Below are 22221 nucleotides of genomic sequence, written 5' to 3'. Positions count from 1 at the left end.
TACTTAATTTAGATTGGCTTTGCAATTAATTGCAAGCAGTACAGAATAATATATTGGATTTTGTATTGATGAGGACTAGAAATTTGGAAAGGACAAGTGAATTGAAGTCCTCCTTGGCTGTCTTTTACCTTTCTCTCCTTCTACCCTAAGTCAGATCCTGAAATCACACCATTTAATTAGTATTGATATTCCAAAACAATTTTGTTGCCACATTTAGTTTTCTGAATCTGGTATTTTACTGCTATGAATAATAAAATCCCCTTTTGCATCTCATTTGTTACATTCTGAATTGTTTTCATTATTTAGCATTTCTATTTAGTTAATCTATTGTAGATTGAAAAACAAAAATAATTGCTTCATAGCTTTACAAATTGCCATGTTTTCCTTCTTTTAATTAAGTGCCATTGTGCTTATCCTTTTTTTTCAGCTGAATGTTAATTTTCAAGATAGATGCACAATACATCAGGATCAAAATTTTAAAAGAAAAACAAATTAAGAGTTTTACTTGACAATTCTTATCAGTAACATTACTTACCAGTAAAGTTCTACACACAGCTGCAAGCTGCAACAAAAAGTAGTCAAAATCACACTAAAGTTTCACAAATATTAATTTAACAATCCACAATGATCATTCCTGATCATACATCATTGTCTAGCTAGTTTACACTAAGCAACCCTCAAGTTCTGAATATGAGGACTAATACATGTCTATATACTTGAAAGCTAAAAAAAACATTCATCAAACCGTAAAAATAAAAGAACGGGACAATCATGTCAAAAGAAACGGCCAACTGGACCAAATTTCCTTTACAATTATCTTAAAATGCATTGATATCATCAGATATGGTTTAAAGTAGGCATAAACCAACTAATGCTAATGTGGTCTTTCCGATTGAAAGGGGTGTCGATAATTTTTGTTTCACAATTCTCTACGTCATACATATGGATCACACGAGTGTTACCTAAAGAAGATTTTGATATCCAATTTATGAAATAGATGCAGTTTCCTTTTAAACCAGCAAAATCACTTGCACTGAGAGAGAAAGCATCACCATAACCAAGAGGATTTTCAAAGAACAATATTCGGTCTCCAATGGTGCTAAGCTTGACCCAATAAGGATTTCCTTTCCTATTGCCAAATTCGAGACGGTGAATGTAAAATTTATAATACATCCCCTTGTAGGATTGATTATAAGAAATAGTCAAAATCTCTCCACAAGACTCAACAAGGTAAGGACCTCTAAAGTACATCTTTGACATTTTTTCACATTCGGGTGGTGGTATGACATAGAGATCTCTATGGTTAATAATATCCAAAATTTTTATAACCCTAGTGTGAAAGTCTACCCTAAAAAGCAAACCCATCAAATATCGACAGTTGTATTGACAATCGCGTACTCCAGGTCTAATTATCTCCCACATGTCATCACTAGCTTTACAACGAACTGATATTTCATTCTCAGAGACATACATATAGTTATCAATTTGAAAAATCGGAGGATTAGACCAAGAAAAATTGATTCTGAACAAACATGGATGATGACAATCATGTCGAAAAGGGAGATGAACCTCTTTATTAATAAGGGGATTTAGAAGAGAGCCCATCACGATTACCAATTTGGCTAGTGAGCATGTAAGCACCAGAAGGTTTAAAGAACCTCCTTCTAGAGGAACCTCGAACACGGATGGTGTGTAATTTGTTGGAAGCGATGGAGTAGTACTGCAGATCGGTCCCCCTGTTGACTCCGAAGATCCAAGGGAATTGTGGTGGGAGGTCGGATACCGAGGAAGAGAAACGCCAAGGCTTGCATACTGTTCGGGATCGAACAAAATCACATATGTCAGGAAGTTTTTTCAAAATGATCAGGAAAAGTTCCGACGGAAGGTCTGCCCAATTTCTTTCCATTTCAGTTATCTTCTTCTTCTCCATCATATTGTGGCACCTTGTGGTGGAAGCTAAAAGGCTGAGAGAGTGAGGTACATATAATTTGGTTTTGCCAGGTTTTTGTTTTGTAAATTGGTAATTCGGTATTAATGATATGCAATTAGTGTTGCTTGGCATAGATTTTGGTCTTTAAATAACACATACTTTTTTCTAATAGGAGATTATAAAAAGAATTAAATCCAAGCTAAAGTTAGCCGGTTTTTTCAAATATGGACAATTTTAAATTGTCCGAATTGTAAATTTAGAAAAACAGAGGTAATTTAAGCAAAAACATATCCTATAAAAGCGGAAACAAATATGCTGTAATTTTTTGAGAATCATAGACTCGTACCCTGCTTTTTTAAATTCACCTATTCATTTGTTTTGAGATTTGTGCATAGAAAACAACAGATTTTGAAATTTATGCATTCCAAAAAAAAAGAGGAATCAATTTGGAAAAGCAAGTCCGCCGGCCTGTGATTCTCCAATAATCACACCAGATTTATTTTCCATAAAATTAAGCTACTTACAATTTAGACATATATATTTAAGTAGATTTCATAATATTTTAATTGTTAGAAATTATATATTTTTACTTAACGAAATATATAATTAACTATATGAATAATTAGGTAAATAATGACAAGTGGACGCAATAAGTTTCCAATATATGTAATGATAGACGGACAGTTATCATATCGATTTGTTGTATCTTTGCTATTTTTTTATTGTTGATGTACTTAATTTTAAAGTGATCTTGGAGTATTTTCTAATAATTGAATAAAGGGTTTTAAATAATAAAATCAGAATTTTAGTAAAACAAAATCTGAAAATTTAATAAAGCATTTAATTTCCATGTTAAATGAATACCATCAATTAGTAAAATAATTATAACAATAAGTGCGAGAATAAACTTAGTTTACAGAACGTATTGCAACAGTTGAGATTTTCCAAAAAGTCAGGCAAAATATGAGATATCTCAGAGGATGCGAATTCGTAATAACCATCATCATTTTCTCGGAATCAAACCTAGCTATTTTTTAGAACACAATAGACATGACCCATATGTCACCCCTGAATAGGCACTGGACACGCCGGTCATGCAAAATATGAGATATCTCAGAGGATACACACTCGGTTACTACTCTGTCCTTTTGGAGTTGGTTATGTTGTTAAGAAGTCCAGGTACAACACAGGTAGTGGATTCGACCATGGTTACTACTCTAGAATATGAAACTGGCAACTTTTCAAATCCAATGTTTGAAGAATGACTAGATAATGAAGAGGAGATGAACTTGGATGAAATTGTTTAGATACTGCCTTTTATTGCATTTTGTTGCCAGTTGTTATGTTTCTTTTGGTAGATGTCTTTTGTTATGTTGTTTTCGTTATGATGGATGTTATTTGTATTAGTTTAGATGGATGGTTGCAAGACTCTTAATATTTGATTTTGGTACCTATTTTATGTACCATATCAGATGTTCTTGGTTTCTTTATAAAATTGGTGAAGATCTCCACTATTTTTCAAAAAAAGAAATTGAAGGCTACCATTGTGCATATCTTTTTTTGTAAAGCGTACGCGCGTAACATAAATTAAACATGACTTTCTTAATAATTTTGCAGTAGTAGATGAAGTTGTATTCTAGCTATTGGATCTTCAAATAATAAGAAAAATGCACCATATATAAGTAAAAAAAAAAAAAAAACTTAATTCAATTAGACCTGTTTGTACATTAATTAATATAATATCATCTAGTTGAATATCTAACGAAAATGTTGAACAAGAAATTATTAGCTGATCAGATTATTCTAGTTTATTTTTCAAAACAGGTTACCACGCGGGTTATGGGTACAATAAATCCTCCCCTTCATGATTTGGATTTCTACCATTAAGCGTATCGACATCACCAATTTGATCACTTTTTTTGAACAAAAACTTATATCACCTTAAATATTTATTAACATTTTCAAACTCGGTATTTTAATAAAGTTCATGTTTATCAATAATTAAAAAACCAACCACCGTAGTAATAAATTTTATCATAGTTTTCTCCAATGTCATAATTAACGATCGAGTTTGGAATCATTTGTCATCAACTAATTTCGGACATATTATGAATAATCTTTAGCTTTATTGTAAATAAAAACTTGTAACTTAAAATTTGACATCCTCATTAAAGTATAAAAATAATTAGATAAATATATATAGAGGGGGTCATGGAAAATGTACAAAGTTTTTTCACATGCATGTTGCATGAGCATAGTAGTTAAGAAACATTATTTTCAATATTGATTCTGTCATGATGAAATTAATGCTTCCAGACTTTGTCTTCATGTCTTCTCAATTAACCTTACATCACTATTTACAAATCTCCAATTGAAGGAGGAAAAACTATTCTCTCTTCACTTTAATTAAAAACATAAACTAAGAACTGCGCAAAAAATAAAGCTTCATGACTCACGAGTACATTTATTAATGTGCTAAAAAAGATAGCAATTTATTATTGGCTAATATAAGCTCGAATCATTTATAATAAATACTTATAAAAACAAACAACAAAGATTTCCTCCCTTAACAAATATTGGAAGTACAACTGTAAAATATGACTTCAATTTAAAAACAAAATTATAATTCCTTTATAGAAGTTTACTAGTATCATACCCGTGCGTTGCAACGGGGACATACTATAAGAAACAAATATATCAATGAAAATAATAATTATCTAAAAATTAAAACACATGTTAATAGAAAATTTATATGATTATGTATTTTTAATTAACTTTAATCGTGATATCTGATAACAATTTGATGATGTGATGATTCTTTATTTTTAAGTACCAATGATATCAAATAATAGCTCGATTCGAATCTAATATCAAATATCATACAACAATTCAATATCAACATATAATATGATATCAAATAATAGCTCGATTCGAATATAATATCAAATATCATACAACAATTCAATATCAACATATAATATGATATCAAAAAACATAAATAAAAAGTGTTATCGTTTGTATGTATAGGATGTAGACACACACACACACACACATATTATAAGAAAAATATATATTCACACACATGTTCCAATTTATATTCTTCTTTGTTTCCAATTTAGAATACACACACACTGATATATTATATATTGGAAATATATTCTAAATTGCCCACACCAATATGTATAGAAACAAAAAAAAGAAAAATAAGGAAATTAAAAAAAAATGATTTCCATTGTGATTCGTATAGAAACGAAGAAGTAAGGAAACAATAAATAAGAAAATAGAAGGTGGAGTCTTCTCAATTGAAGAGGAAAAAAATATGAAAATAAAGGAATAAGGAAACAAATAAATATATAGCTATATTTCAGAATTTGTTCATTTTAAATTGTAACGTATCGTGTGGCAGCACATGTGGTGGGTATGTTTTTAACTAAATTTAGACTTCTATACATAAAAGAGATGCATTTAATCAAAAGAAGACAAATTATGTAATTGGAGAGCTGAGATCAAATCCGAAGTTTCATCTCTCAATCGTAGCCGTTGGCGGATCGGACACCCAACGTGCATAATAATAGAATGAAGATATATCCTCTCTAAAATATTTTATAATTCCAAATAGAGAAAAGATTTTTATCCATCTTCTACTGTCCACATTTTGTCCACGGTGCCTTATTCACTCCCGTTTAACTTGTTTTAACGACTCTGGTCCCCACATTTCAACGGAAACTCAAATAGCGTATATAAACAAATTTCTTATTATTGCTGGCTCGTTGTTGATCTCTCTCTCCTCCCTCCGTTCTTTCCAGTATAAGCGTTGTTTCCAACCTCTCTCTTCCCCTCTACATATTTGGTGATCTTTTTTCTTCTGTGATTTTCATCTACGATAGGCAAAAATAACTCTATGTTCAACCTTTCTCCAACCTACTATACACAAAGTGTTCTTCCATGATGAATTCTCTCATCAAGATATCGATAATCAAAAGAGAAATCGTAAAGGTTGTTTTGACGGTGTTGATCAGACCATCGCCACACTAGGTAACTTCGAATGCTTTGTACGATTTCTTATTTGATTCGTAAATCCTAGGATGCCTTATGCGAATAAATAATTGACGGATGCATATCCTATTTGATTCGTATAGAAAGGCGAATAAATAATTAAAGGTAACTCTGAATGCTTTGTACGATATCCTATTTAATTCGTAAATCTTATGGATGCCTTTTGCACATGAATGAATTTTCTTTTTTATCATACTTGTGATAAATATTTTAATCAATATTTTTTTACATCTGTCTAAGTATATTAATACTTGTGCTTTAATCGGTTATCAACAATTAGGTGTTATTCTTTTTTTGATTCTTTGTGCTATGATAAATCAAATTTTTCGAATTTGCTGGAAGTCATAACCAAAACTTCATTAATGCGCTCTACGTATCCGGCAAGCTATATTGCTACCATTTCATTTCTCCTAGTGGATTCTAATCCGATCTGGAAATAATTTGAGTCTGATATGATCTGATCTGATCTAAATGTCATCTATCGATCTGGTTTGGTTTTATAATTTTTTGATGGGTCGACCGTATATTGCTGTTTTACGGTATTAACCTTATTGTTTTACAGTATTCACATTTTGATTGTACAATATGCATCTTGTGATTTTACAATATTTATATTGTGCCGAACGGGAAGGTCGGCCAGGTGCCGATGCAACACTGCCTGAGAAGCGGTAACAATTGTCGCCGCCAGTGGAATCTACAATAATTGTTAGCCGCTACCGAACGAGTGGCCTGAGGAGTACAAGGAACGGTTTGGTTTTGTAGTATTTCATATTGCAGTTTACAAGATTCTATGAAGAGTTTTACAACCATTTTCAGGCGAAAAGTGTTTCATCCCAAGTTCTTAGTTAAACAAGTGACGAGGTGTCTGATGACACTAGAAGGCGAAATTCCAAAGGTTTTCGTTCTTATTTTTCTTTTTAGTACTTATTCACAGTGTATTGAAACGGTTCAGTGTAATAATATTGAAATTTCTTACTGAAATGGCTCAATTTTATCGTCATTTGATTTTTTTTCACTTGATATGTCAGGGTTTACAATGTTTGATTAGCTAATTTTACAATACATGTGTCTTAGTGTTATAGTGTGGATTTGATCAATTTATTGCTGAAATGGCAAAATTTTAATACATTTTTATTTATTTCACTTGAACAGATGCTTTTGAACAGATGTGTTTTGTTGAACAATGTTGTATTACAGTTTGAAATTGTTATATTTGTAGTTAAGATATGTCAGTTTATATTATTGAACTATTATTTTTTTGACTTTATATTTTTAATGTTCTGGATGTTGTCTACATGCAATTGATTTATAGTTTACATATAGCAATTTTACAGTATTGACTTTTTGTATGTTGTATGTTTTGTTTTTATAGTTTAAGTTGACAGTTTTATAGTATTGAAATTTTGTATTATCGTTTTCATCTGCTTATTTTACATTATTGAAATTTTATAGTTTTTACGTTTTGTTTTCATAGTTTAAGTTAACAATTTTACAATATTGAAAATTAATACTTTTTAAATTTTATTTTAACATTTTCATCTGCTAATTTTCCGTTATTGAATTTTTTTAGTTTTTACGTTTTGTTTTCAGAGCTTAACTTGACAATTTTATAGTTTTGAAAATTGATACTTTGTAACATTTTATTTTATCGTTTCATCTGCTAATTCTATATTGTTGAAATTTTATAGTTTTTACATTTTATTTTTATAGTTAAAGGGGTCAATTTTACGGTATTCATTATTTTGATGATTTATTTGTGTGTTCATCAAATAAAACAAATTTAAAAAATTATTCGGAAAGTTTAATTTTGCCTTTTTATCACGTGTTTTTCGAAATAACTGCTAATAACTAACACTAACGCCAATAACTTCCTATAACTGCAATTTCCGAAAATATAGCAAGTGGTCCATTTGAAAGTACATTTTTTTTTGTCCTGTTATGCAATTTGCAATTTGTTTCTAACAATCTTGGGACCACTTTGAATACTAGCTGGTTGACATTTTATTAACTGACATATTTTATGTGATATATTATGCAAATATGTAGCATGAAGGAGTAGTTTTACAGTATTTGCGCAAGTCAAATGTCAGTTTTTCTGTGGACAAACTGTGCACAACTAGCAGTGGACAATTAGACGCTTCCTTCCAAATATTTGGTCGTAATCAAACCTTTCCGATAGATAATTGATTAATTAAATCTTAATGAGAGGACACGTTTCTGTTTTTAGAACATAATAGACATGACCTCTCTTAAACTAAATTTATTCTCTCACTTATATTTATATTTATTTTACTAATTGATGTTATTCATTTAATTCATAGAAAATGATATATTAATTTTTCAGATTTTGTTTAATTATTTAAAACTTTTTATTCAATTATTCGAAAATACTTCAAGATCACTTTAAAATTAAGTACCTCAACAATACAAAAATAGAAAAGATACAACAAATGGACATGATCATAACCGTCGGTCTATCATTACATATGAAACTTATTGCGTCCACTTGTCATGATGGAGCTAATTATTCATATAGGTAAGTATATATTTTGTTAAGTAAAAATATTATGAAATATTATAAAATCTACGTAAATATGTCTAAAATTGTACGTAGCTTTTGTAAGATATGCTTTTCCTTAAATTACCTCTGTTTTTTCTAAATTTACAATTCGGAGTATTTAAAATTGTCCATATTTGAAAAACCCGACTCTAACTTTAGCTTGGATTTAATTCTTTTTATAATCTCCTATTAGAAAAAAAAAATATATGTTATTTAAAGAAAAAATTTACAAAACAAATTGCATATCATTAATACCGAATTACCAATTTACAAAACAAAAACCTTGCAAAACCAAATTATATATACCTCACTCTCTTAGCCTTTTCGTTTCCACCACAAGGTGCCATAGCATGATGGAGAAGAAGGAGATAATTGAAATGGAAAGAAATTGGGCGGACCTTCCGATGGAACTTTTTCTGCTCATTCTGAAAAATATTCCTGACATATGTGTTTTCGTTCGATCCCGAGCAGTATGTAAGCCTTGGCGTTTCTCTTCCTCCGTATCCGACCTCCCCCCACAATTTCCTTGGATCTTCGGAGTCAGCAGAGGGACCGATTTGCAGTACTACTCCATCGATTCCAAGAAATTACACACCATCCGTGCTCGCGGTTCCTCTAGCAGGAGGTTCTTTAAACCTTCCGGTGCTTACATGCTCACTAGTCAAATTGGTGATTATAATAGCTTCTCTCTTCTAAATCCCCTTAACAATAAAGAGGTTCATCTCCCTGTTCGATATGATTGTGATCCATGTTTGTTCACAATCAATTTTTCTTGGTCTAATCCTCCGATTTTTCAAATTGATGACTATATGTATGTCTCGGAGAATGAAATATCAGTCCGTTGTAAACCTAGTGATGACAATTGGGAGATCATTAGACCTAGAGTACACGAGTGTCAATACAATTGTCACTATTTGATGGGTTTTCTTTTTAGGGTAGACTTTCAAACTGGGGTGACAAAAATTTTGGATATTATTAACCATAGAGAGCTTTATGTCATACCACCACCCGATTATGAAAAAATATCAAAGATGTACTTTGGAGGTCCTTACCTTGTTGAGTCTTGTGGTGAAATTTTGACTATTGCTTATAATCAATCCTACGAGGGGACGCATTATAAATTTTACATTCACCGTCTCGAATTTGGCAATGGAAAAGGAAATCCTTGTTGGGTCAAGCTTAGCACCATTGGAGACCGAATGTTGTTCTTTGAAAATCCTCTGGGTTATGGTCATGCTTTCTCTCTCAGTGCAAGTGATTTTGCTGGTTTAAAAGGAGACTGCATCTACTTCATAAATAAGGTATCAACATCTTCTTTAGGTCAGACTCGTGTGATCAATATGTATGATGTAGAGAATGGTGAAACAAAATTTATCGACACCCCTTTCAATCGGAAAAACAACACTAGCATTAGTTGGTTTATGCCTACTTTAAACCATATCTGACATCCAATGCATTTTAAGATAATTATAAAGGAAAGTTAATCTAGTTAGCTGTTTCTTTCGACATTATTGTCCCGTTCTTTTATTCTTATGGTTTGATGTATTTTTTTTTAGCTTTCGAGTTACTTTTTTTTTTCTGCATGTTTTAGTCCTCATATTCATATTAGACAATATTAGACAATGATGTGTCAGGAATGATCATTGTGGATGTTAAATTAACATTTATGGAACTTTAGTATGATTTAATTACTTTTTGTTGCAGTTTGAGCTATGTGTATCGATATTTACAGGTAAGTAATTTTCCTGATAAGAATTCTCAAGTAAAAATTAATTTTGATCCCGATGTATTGTGAAAATTAGCATTCAGCTTGAAACAAAAAAGAAGAAGAAAAGATATGGACAATGACATCCTTAATTAAAAGAAGCAAAATATGGCAATTTGCAAAGCTATCAGCAACCATTTTTTTCAATCTACAATAGAATAACTAATTTGAAATGCTTAATAATGAAAACAATGCGGAATGTAACAAATTTCAATGGTTCAGATTTGTCTAAAAATAATAGTTTTGTAAAATACTTAATAAATAGTAAAAATAATTCAAAAAATATATAAATTTTGATCTTCAAGCACATTTTAATATAGATATGTTGTTGAACGGTTTGGATCGACTATTTGAACTTTAAAAATCAAGAAACTAAATTGTTGTAAGATGTTGTAAGTGAATCCCTCCTCGGGATATATATACATATACGTAGATACACACACACATATATATACATCAGCTGGTTAGACTCAACAGTTGGCAAAAAGTTCAAAGTAATTACAGCGTTGCCACTCGTGACATACACCATCTGTGCGGATGCACATCCGATGGTAAAGGGGCGATGGAAAAAATATTTTTTGTAGTAGTGGTTGCAACAGATTTGTGTTCTTCCATGAAAACAGCGCGGCAAAGACATCCCATGCCTCTTTTTGTGTCTCCACATCTTCAATGTAAGATAGTATGCTCTTGTCCATCGTAGCCAACACGAATAATGCTCGGTCCGCCTTCAACTTCCAACTTTAGGTTAAGTATTATCTGTAGCGAATTAATGAACTTGTAATATTAGAATAACAGTGCCATATATATGATTTCATGATTAAATTTATGCAATTCTTGAAAATTTAACCATGTTGTTTAATCAGTTGGACATGTACCTACGGACAGTGTGAAAATATTGCAAATTTGATATTATGATATTATTTTTAGTTTAATTTGTAGGGGAAGTAACTTTAATATTAATATAACTTTATATGAACACAATTTTTCTTATAATAAATGGAAGAACTCACCAGCATGCACGTCTCTTCTTGATATATCATTACGATGTCATTTGGCCTAAGCCATGCCTCCTAAAATACTCTCCTAATTGAAGTAGAAAAAAGTATTTAATTATGTAACTAGTTCATGAAAAAGGAATTGCAGTGCAAGGAATATACTACCTGTATTCTGTATGTAGTAGCTCCTCACCTTGCCATTTGGGCTCTCCCAGCACCTATGAATTATTACAAAGAGTTGAGTATTATGTTCCTTTATATATATATGCATATTCTTAAATAATACAAGCAAATTACTAATAAGCTGCATTTAAACCGCAATACATTGATTCTAGATAAAAAATCTTTATATAAGAAACTGTTTACAAATTAAACTCCTCGCTGTTCAAATGATTGACTCCAATTGTTTGTCCTTTTCAATTTATTGTTGACGTGACTTAATATATAGAAACTCTAAAATTAATTTCAAATATGTGAAAGTTTAGAAATTTGAAAGGCTTTAGTTTCTAAAAAATGATTAACAGATATTTAGAAACTCATTTGAGTTGCTGGGATGAAGATGCTCAAACCTAATTAAATATGAATGCATCTTCTATAAAGAAGAGCGAGATTTAAAGTTTTGAGTTTTTGTTGAATTTTTTATTTTATAATGTTAACAAAAAAGTCTTAACAACTTTGTGTCATCAAAATTCTTATTTTTCTTTTAATAAACATTATTTTTTTTTGACAATCGTGACTACTAATAAAATAATTAAAGTAAAAATGTAGACATATTTTATATAATTTAAATTGGGTGTGTATAAAGTTAGATGCAATTTAAACAAGTACAAATTAAAATGAAAAATGTGGTGGTTCGTTAGTGTATTGAATCCGTACGTGTTGTGTTGTAGAGTCTGACGTGTTATGTTATAAATATATGCTTGGAACACGTGTCGGGCAGTGCCAACAAGTTGAATTTTTTAGACGTGTGATGCTGCACAGACTGTAAGATAGAAGGTGACGAGTAAATTGACATAAGTTATTATTTCTGAGGATATGTCTATTGCCGAAGAGAATATTACCGATAATAAAAAAATACTTTTATATTTCGTTTAATCCAATAAAGAGGAGACCTCGATAGCTCCAAGTAAGAAAAAAAAATCCGCCTTGAATCTTATTTATATTGATTTATTTTCCAACAAATTAATGTAATGATGACCAACAAGATCAACATTTGAAAGAATATTATGTTGCTCAGAAAATATTTGTTGCCTCAAATCTCATTGCGTTGGATATGTATATTTACAACATTGGTGGGCATTGACCAGTCAAACCAGATTGAGTGAATATTTCCTTAACCGAATAAAAAATAATAGAGGGTCCAATTTTGAGATGTGTTAACTCAAATTGAATGGTTCGGATTATTTTGTTACTTTTAACGCGAATTCTCGGATTATTTTGTTACTTAATAATACTCTCCGTTCCCTACAGTCACACTCCTTTCGGTCACTTAAATTATTCCCTCCCTACAACAGCCTAAACTCTATCGCCACAGTTCTTTGAAATCTATCCCTCATACCTTCTCTTTGTATTCATGTTTGCAATGGGCTTCAATGGCGAAGGCTCCAATGATGAAAATTGCCCCGTTATTCTCACAATTCAGTTAATGCATCAAAGAGAAAGGAAGGTTCCCATACAAACCAACCTTGATCTTACAGTGGAGGACTTCAAAGAGGAAGTGGCCAATCAAACTAGAATACCATCCAAAGAGCAACACTTGCTGTACATGGGTAGCATCCTCAAGGACCCTCATACGCTCAGGAGCAACGGTTTGTTTCTTTTATTTTGTCAAGACTTAATTCTTGAAAATCTTGGACGAACCAAGATTTCATGTGTTTGTATGCCTTTTTTCTCTCTCATTCGGTATCTTTCGTAAATCTTGTTCTCTCTCTCTCTCTCTTTTGGTATCTTTCGTAAATCTTTCTGAGACTTAATTCTTGTAGTACTATACTGTCACTTAACTTAATTCCGTTGTGTGCATCTTCGAGTTTTAGCCCTTTAGGCCTTATGTGTGGTGCATTTCCTAATTCAATATATGTTTTTGAATTCTTTTGTGCTGCTGAAATTCAGCAAAAAAGTTGATGCCTAAATTGTTTAAGCATTTAATTGTTCTTTTCCTTGTACAGACTTTGATCCACAAAAAAGTATATGGCTACTGTGGAATACAAGGTTCGACCTCTTAGAAAATAATGTCTCTGAGAACAACGAAATTTCCACTACCAATATCATAGAGGATATTCGTTTGTTAAAGTGGATAGCACAGTCAGCAGAATGGGCTTCAATGATAGAAAACACGAGACGACTACATTACGTGTTATTACTAGTTATTTATGTCTCGATACATAGGCGAACAAATTCCAGAGCCAATAGAGCAGATGATATCAAAGCCAGCACTGAAGGATCCCTCAAGGTAAAGAACTTGTATCAGGTTCACAATCAGCATGGTAAATCATATGAAAATGAGGAGAATCAGTTGTCACTTGGCTTGTTGGGTCTGAATCTGGTGGGTACCTCAGGCAGTGGAACAGAGAGTTCTAATTTTAACCATAATGAGTCGTCATTGCCTAATACAGAGCCGCTTCCTAACATTAGAGCTCCAACTTCTTGTAAGTCTATTACCAGAGTCTAATTTTTATTCCTTTATTGTTTGCCTGGTTATGCACTTGAAACTACGTCATGGATTGACAGCAGAAAACAATAAACAAAGGAGAAATAATAAGAAAAAACAGAGAAATATAGCACCCATAAGGGCAACCTTCTCTCCCAAATTATTTCAGATATAACTTTATATTTAACCAGACAGCAGAGCTAGGTCATTACAATTGATTGACGAGTTACCAGACTTTGAAGATGACTCAATGGGCATATCATACTGGCAACAAAAGTACCTAAGATCAGTCAATATACTTGTGCCGATCATCCTATCCGATGACAATCTATTGGAACATTGTGAGAAGGTTAGATTGGTATATTTTACATTTTAGCATCATGTGTTAGTACTTAGTACGTTATTTGGGTATTTATTATTTATTGTTTATTCTTGAACTTTCTTATACAGCAAGGTGAATTAATTGATGTTGCCTATGCTCATATCGTTATACATCAGGCATACTCCTTATAATTCTCAAGCTTTTAGACATGGTTGTTATCTGGTAATAAGAAATGATTATTAAATTATGTCAATAGGGACGTTCATTGAAAACCCCCTTCGTAAGATTACCATGTCTATTTGTATGTTATCCCTTTCGGAATTAAATTGTTTAATTAGCTGTTATGTTAGTTCCAATGCAATCCTAAGCTTCTTATTAATATTCAAATCCTATATGTGGCTGCAGAGCTACAGATGGCGAATACTATGCACTAGGTAATCTTGACCTTATTCTATTATCCTTTCTTTCTTGTTGCTTTGCTCACAGCCTAAAAATGCATATGATAGCATGAATCCCTAACTCTACCATTTTATGACTGGTCATATAAACTATTGTATTCAGTTCCCTGTACATTCAAAAATGAATGCAGGAACTTGAACTCGCTAAATTAACCTCACCGGAGTAGGATGCATCTTTGTGTTTTTTGAACAAAAAGAAACCCTCTGTTTTATTATACCTTCAATTTAATATTTAATTAGCATTTAGCAACTGAACTTGCTCTTAAAATTACCTAGAATATAATCCTACTATGTAATCTATGCATGCTTTGTAACAGTGAGAGAACTTGATGAATATTTCTGTCCGATTCTGGATAAGATTCTTCCACTTGAAATTGACGCGGATTTTGTCCCAGGTTCATCTAGTGGTGAAAATTCTACCACTTTTATGTAAAAATTTACTTAATTAGTCAGTGGTATTATGTTGGTGTCTCATGCATTCTATTCAAATTATAGATCCAGAGGGGATAGCACCAGATGATCTGTTGGCCTCACAATTGGTGGAAATGAAGGAGATGGGGTACCTGGACAGGCGTGAAAATATAAGAGCTCTTCTGAATTGTCTGGGTGATTTCGAAATGGCTGTCCATCGGCTAAATGGACGCAATCCAAACCCGGAGGAGAATCATCTATTACACTCATAGCGTCATAGTCACTTCTCAGTATGTTACAGATTGAAATAGAAGATTGTATTAAAATGTACAGGCATGCTTAATTGAATAGTGTTTGTCTTTTAGTTTTTTCATTGCATGATACGTACGCACAGTGCAATTATATGTGGTTCGTTTTTCTTATTATTTTTCATATTTATTATTTATTTATCATATCATCTATTGTATTTCTTCCTTTCTTAGATTCTTTCTCTAATTTCTTGTCTTACTACATCTTGTTCCTATTTCGTTAATGTATCTTCTTTTTTATCAAATCACTACAGATCTTCGATAATTATTTCTAAATATTAACCACTAATTATAATTAGTCATTCTATTTAGTTATAAATTCATTTGTTTAATCTACATATTCTAATAATTACATTAATTAGCGTTCTAAATCATCTTATCAGTCATATACTTCTACTCTATTTTATAATTTCAATTTTGTTTCAATGATCTCCTTAACCCTAATGATTTCTCTCTCTCACGTATTTATCATATTTTCGATTCTCATGTTTTTCTCACAATCTGTTATGTATCTTCAGTAAAGTTCACATTTTTAATTAGTTACTCTATTCTTTATATTTTAAAAATATTAGTATTAGTACTTCCCTTAATATCTTACTCTACAACTATATATGTATAATATTTTTTCTCACAATATATTAATTCTACATTATATCCATCTCGTTTCTTAACTATTTAATATTAATTACACGTGTTCATCTCTAAATATTTGTGTATATTAACTCTTATCATTTGTATTACAATCCACAACCTACATCATCCTACAATTTTCTACAATTTTGAAACCGGAAAACCACAACAATCTATCTAAAACTTTCTGTTCAAAACAAAAACAAAGGACTGCGCAACGTTGTGTCATGTTATTAGGGTTCAAGTCTAGAAATTTTGGAATGCAACGAAACTAAAGAGTATGCTCCAGGCCAACTTACGGAATTCCAGATTCAGTGTACTTATTCCGGATAGTTGTTAAATTACTTTACTGTTTTGATTAAATAATCAAATATTTATTTTTAACGTTGTGTGATGAATGTAAATATTTATGTTTATTATTATGTAATGTATGTTATGTAATGGATTTTGGAAATGAATGTAATATATGTGATTGGAAAAGGATAGGATATGATCAGTGGACCATGGACCGATATGTCTATATATTGGAATGTGTACATTGAATCCGGTGTTCGACTATATTTCCTCATTAATGTGGCAAAAAGGAAATGTGAAATCAAAAAGAAAAATGTACACTTTTGAATAAATAACTAAATTAGTGCACCCTTGGATAGATTTCATTAACTTAACTTGAATGAGAAATGTTTTTCTGATACATAAAGATAATTTCACAAAGATCCGGAGTAGAACTAAAAACTTGCACAAGAGTTTGTTCGAGCTCTCATCCCTAAAACTTTATTTACGTGGGTTTCAGGTGCAAAAGATAATAAGACTATGCTAGTTGAGGACTAAAATGGAAAGACTATGCCAAATGATGATTATTATATTGCCACTTAATTTATATAATTTGTTTGTTTGATTACATAAAATGAACATGGCTATAAGATATTACTACTAGAATCTGAGTTTTTAGTATGGATAAAATTTGACTTGTTGCATGGGTAAGCATGGGCTTAATTTTAAAGTGATCTTGGAGTATTTTCTAATAATTGAATAAAGGGTTTTAAATAATAAAATCAGAATTTTACTATAAAAAAATCTGAAAAATTTAATAAAGCATTTTCTATGAATTAAATGATTACCATAAATTAGTAAAATAAATATAACTATAAGTGAGAGAATAAATTTAGTTTACAAAGCGGTCATGTCTATTATGTTCTAAAAAATAGCAAGCTTTCATTCCGAGCGAATATTTGGAATTCCTCTTCAGTATCATGGTCGCACATATATAGGATGCCATGGATGTTAAAAAAAAAAAATTTAAGCAATACTTCAATTTATTTTTTCAATTAAGTTAAATTATACTTTATATTTATAGAAAAGAGATATTGTATATTTCTTATTCATTTGATTTTCATGAATAATTGGAGAATAAATGGGAAAGGAATGTTTTTTTTTGGTTGAAAGCCCGTAGGAGATGTCAGAGAATAAAGAAGTATTGCTTAAAATTAAGTAGCTATTATATAGGTTTCTTTTGTTAAAATTAAGAAGCATTAAAACCTATACATTGAGCTACTTGTACAATCATCTAATTTGCTATGCCAGAAAATAAAAGATACGTGATGTCAGAGAATGTGAATTGATCTATTCGCGCCCGAATAACAAGTAGGTGGACCTTCCGATTTTCTTCTCTGATAATGTAGACACAGCAGTAATTTCTTCGAGTTGCATATCCCGCAGACTATGCCACATCGAACCCTTTCTTGATGACGAAACGTCTTCTTCTTTCCGAATTCGACGCCGCCCAGAAGAGTTCACAGCCAAGAGGCACTGAATCAAACCAGATCGGGACAGTCACCACTCGAGAGGAGGAAAGAAGAGGGCACTGAATCAAACCGAACCAGGACAGTCACCACTCAACCGAGATGGCACTGAATCAAATCGGACCTGGAACTGAATCAACCGGACCAGGACAGTCACCATTGAGGGAGGAGGAAGAAGAAGAAAGAGAGAAGAAAGAAGACAACTCGTCGCGTTCTCGTTATCGGCAACAACCAAAATACATACCTTATTCGTATATAGATATAGTAGATACTACAGCGTAGAATGAATTCACAAATCCTCAATCGAACCCAAAAAGTCAAGACAAACGGAAAGTACAACAAGCGGCAAAATCCTTGAACGAATCCATCCGCTCAATTGAAACGCAGCAAGTTGAACCGGGCAGACGAAGAGGAGTGGGTGGCGGGGCGGGTTGGAGAGACGCGGTGGAGCCGGCCGACTCTCAAACCAGCTTCGTGGAACAGATCGCCCCTTTTTTTTTTTCTTTTTCTGTGGCTCAATGGGAAAGGAATGTTCATAGGTACACAATATAGAGTAAAACTATTGTGTGCTATGTTCACCAAGAGGACTTGGTAAACATAACTTAAAATCTACTAAATTTGTTTCAAATGATTAATTCAAATAGTTGAAACCGATATACTTCATGAGTGATGCGTTTACATACAAAATTTTAAGTTTTGTGAATTTATATAATACAATGTCAAACAGTTAAAAATAAAGGTTTTAAAGTTATTCTAATGCATTCATATTCATCATTTTTGGACTGTTTGACTTTGTACGAAATGAATTTCAAAATTTTACATGTGGACGCATCAATCATGAAGTATACCAGTTTTAACGGTTTAGATTCATTGTTTAAAGCCAATCCGAATTTTAGAATTATACATACCAAATCTTCTAGATAAGCATAGAACACGCTAACTTTACTCCACATATATATGAGTGCGCGTATCCTTTGAGGTATCTCAACTTTTGCTTGAACGACGTGTCTGGTGCCTATTCGGGAGTAGTGCAGGGGCCCAATATTATTTGAGCTTCGAGATTTGTGCAGAACGTATTTGAACAGTTCAGATTTTCCAAAAAGTCACGCAAAATATGAGATATCTCAGAGGATGCAAATTCCATATATATCTTGAATGCTACCTAATTAGTTGCTTCCCTCATTTGGGAGCAGTGACATATTTATCATTTGAAATCAATTACATATAACTTAAATCATCCAAACTCCCTTTTCAAACATGCTAATTTTTAATTAATCAAGGATTTTTTAATTAATCAATTACATTTTGTCTCATCCATTTTCTTTCTAACATTCTTTAGTAACTTGTATAAAGACAAAGCGCATAAAAAAATTGCAAGAGAAGTGTATAGACTAATGTTATTATGTTCCTTATTGAAAGTAAAGTATACCAATCCTAATATTGGATTGGTATACTTTACTTTCAATAAGGAACATAATAACATTAGTCTATCCACTTCTCTTATGATGTTTCTTCTAAATTTTATCAATGAAAAAATTCCATTCTGAATTTGTTAAATTTTTTTTGTTACTAATTAATGTGAACCCTTGGATATTTCAAGGGAGATGGTTCTCCTTTACAATCAAATATTGGATGAGCCAACTCTATTCATTTTTTCATCAATATATATTAATACTAGAAAAGACCTTAAAGGCTAACATTAATTACTCAAAGGGCATTGTCAATATTTTGAGGTGTGTGTTTCAAATAAAAAAAAAAAATATCTGTATAATGACAGTTAACGATAGTGCTATCGTCCACAAAATAATTGCATAGAGTATTTGCATCTTGAACAAAATGGAAGGATATATAATATATTGGATTATGTATGGATCGAGGACTAGAAATTTCTAAAGGACACGTACGTGAACCCCTGCTTGGCTGTCTTTTACCTTTCTCTCCTTCTACCCTAGGTCAGATCTTAAAATTACATAATTTAAAATCCCCATTTGCATCCCATTTAGTTTTCTGAAGTACATTATATAGAGTGGAAAAAAAGTGCCCTGTTGTGATTAATATACTATGACTTTGGTTGCGTAATGTGCCGTGTCATACTGTACTGTGACTAACATGTTGTGATTTTAGTTCCGTTCTGTGCCGTACCGTGATCAGGTCAATTTTTCAGTGATGTGCCATGCCGTGACCAAATGTCGAGGGGTGGTCGCGACACGTGAATGGTCACGCCATGCCTAAATGTGCCATGTCCAAACGGGTTACGTTTGGTCACGTTTAACTTTTTTTTCATAATTTTGGTTAGTTTATTCAAGATTCACCCTCTGATCAATATATAATGACTAATTACACGTGATTGGCCTGAACACATGTCGTGGCTACATCTTTCACATTTTGTGATGTGCCATATCAAATTTTCAAAAGATAATCATGACACGCGAATAATTACACCACGTAACTGATCTGCATGCCATGCCGTTCTGTAACAAAGCAGGGTTGTGCCATTTTTCCCATTCTAATATTATACCTACTTCTCTACGAATAATAAAATCCCCTTTTGTATCTCATTTGTTGCATTCTGCACTGTTTTCATTATTTATCATTTCAAATTTAGTTAATCTATTGTAGATTGAGAAAAAGAAAAAATTATTGCAGATAGCTTTGCACTACGTACCCCTGTTTTGCTTCTTTTAATTAAGGCTTCCATTGTGCATATCTTTCTTTTTGTTTCAAGCTGAATGTTAATTTTCAAGTTAGATGCACACTTTGAGGAAGTTCCTAAAGCGTACGCGCGTAACATAAATTAAACAGGACTTTTTCAATAAATTTGCAGTAGTAGATGAAGTTGCATTCTAGCTATTGGATCTTTCAAATAATAAGAAAAATGCACCATATATAATTAAAAATTAAAAAACAAACTTAATTCAATTAGACATGTCTGTACATTATTTTATACAATCTCATCGATCTAGTTGAATATCTAAAATGCTGAACAAGAAATGATTATAAATCCTAGTTTATTCTAGTTTATTCTTCAAAAGAGGTTACCACTCAGGTTGTGGCCTGGTACAATAAATCCTACCTTCTGGGTTTGGATTCTACCATTAAAGCTATCAAAATCACCAATTTGATCATCTTTTTTGAACAAAAACTTATATCAACTTAAATATTTATTAACATTTTCAAACTCAGTATTTTAATAAAGTTCATATTTTTCAATAATTAAAAAACCAACCACCGTAGCCAAGTAATAAATTTTTTCATAGTTTTCTCCAATGCCATAATTAACGAGTTTGGAATCATTTATTATCAACTAATTTCAGACCTATTATGAATAATCTTTAGTTTTATTGTAAATAAAAAATTATAAATTAAAATTCAACATCCTCATTAAAGTATCAAAATAATTAGATAAATATATATAGAGGGCCCTGCCATGGAAAATGTACAAAGGCTTTTAACATGCATGTTGCTTGCATGAGCATAGCAGTTAAGAAACATCATTTTTATTGATTGTATCAAGAAACACTTTCCATCCAACCACTAAGGCTTTGTTAAGACACACCATTTTCATTTTTATTGATTGTATCATGAAATGACTCAAAAACTGTCTTGGACTACAAACCTTAATTGATAAGTTTTGTTTTGTATAGTTTATTCGTGATCGATATTGATAATAAAATATACGACACTATTATAAGATTTTCCAAATTCATTTATTAGTGCACATTTATTAATGTACAATAATAATAAATGTAGATTCCAACTGTTTTCAACTAAGTTTTACAAAATTTGACTTGACCCATTAAAAGCGTAAAAGAGGCAAACGGCTTAATTAATATGATTTATTGCATCTATTTTTAATTGTTGTCATTTTAAAATGGTTTAAAATAATGTTTGCTCGAAATATATTTTGATAAACTTTTATTATTCTGTTTATTAGTCGCAGAACAATATAGATCTGACTGTGAGAATTTTTCTGTCAACTCATTCCATATTTAGCACACTTTGATTTCCATTTTTTTTTTCTTTTGCAAAGTATTTAACTCGGTTACCTTGAGTGTGCTAACATCTTTGGGTTCTTCAACTCCATTTTCAACAATGTTCCGCAAGTTATTAGCACCAATATTAATGACCTAATTCATTCGCAATGACAATTGATCATAGTTGGTTTTGGTTAGAACTGAATATTGGAATGAGATATTTCGAGTTCTAGTGGCCATATTAACAAGGCTATAATACTAATTTGATAGGATCAAATTAATATTTGAGTTAAACGTGCTATAATTTTAGTAGTGGAAGAGAGAATACTTGTTGGCAAAAAAATATTTCTATTATAAATAATA

The 22221-nt window shown here is 31.6% G+C and overlaps 1 protein-coding gene across 1 annotated transcript; it reads left to right on the top strand.

The window, feature by feature from the left end:
- Positions 1-8899: 8899 nt before the first annotated feature.
- LOC144549307 (F-box protein At2g26160-like) lies at positions 8900-9991 on the top strand. Its single transcript, XM_078298025.1, has one exon. The coding sequence runs from the start codon at positions 8900-8902 to the stop codon at positions 9989-9991; it is 1092 nt and encodes a 363-aa protein (XP_078154151.1).
- The last annotated feature ends 12230 nt before the right edge of the window (positions 9992-22221 follow it).

This window comes from Carex rostrata, chromosome 35 (assembly GCF_964058835.1).
Source record: "Carex rostrata chromosome 35, lpCarRost1.2, whole genome shotgun sequence".
NCBI classification, from domain to species: Eukaryota; Viridiplantae; Streptophyta; class Magnoliopsida; order Poales; family Cyperaceae; genus Carex; species Carex rostrata.
Note: the sequence above shows the minus strand (reverse complement) of the source record. Positions and strands in the feature narration are given on the sequence as shown.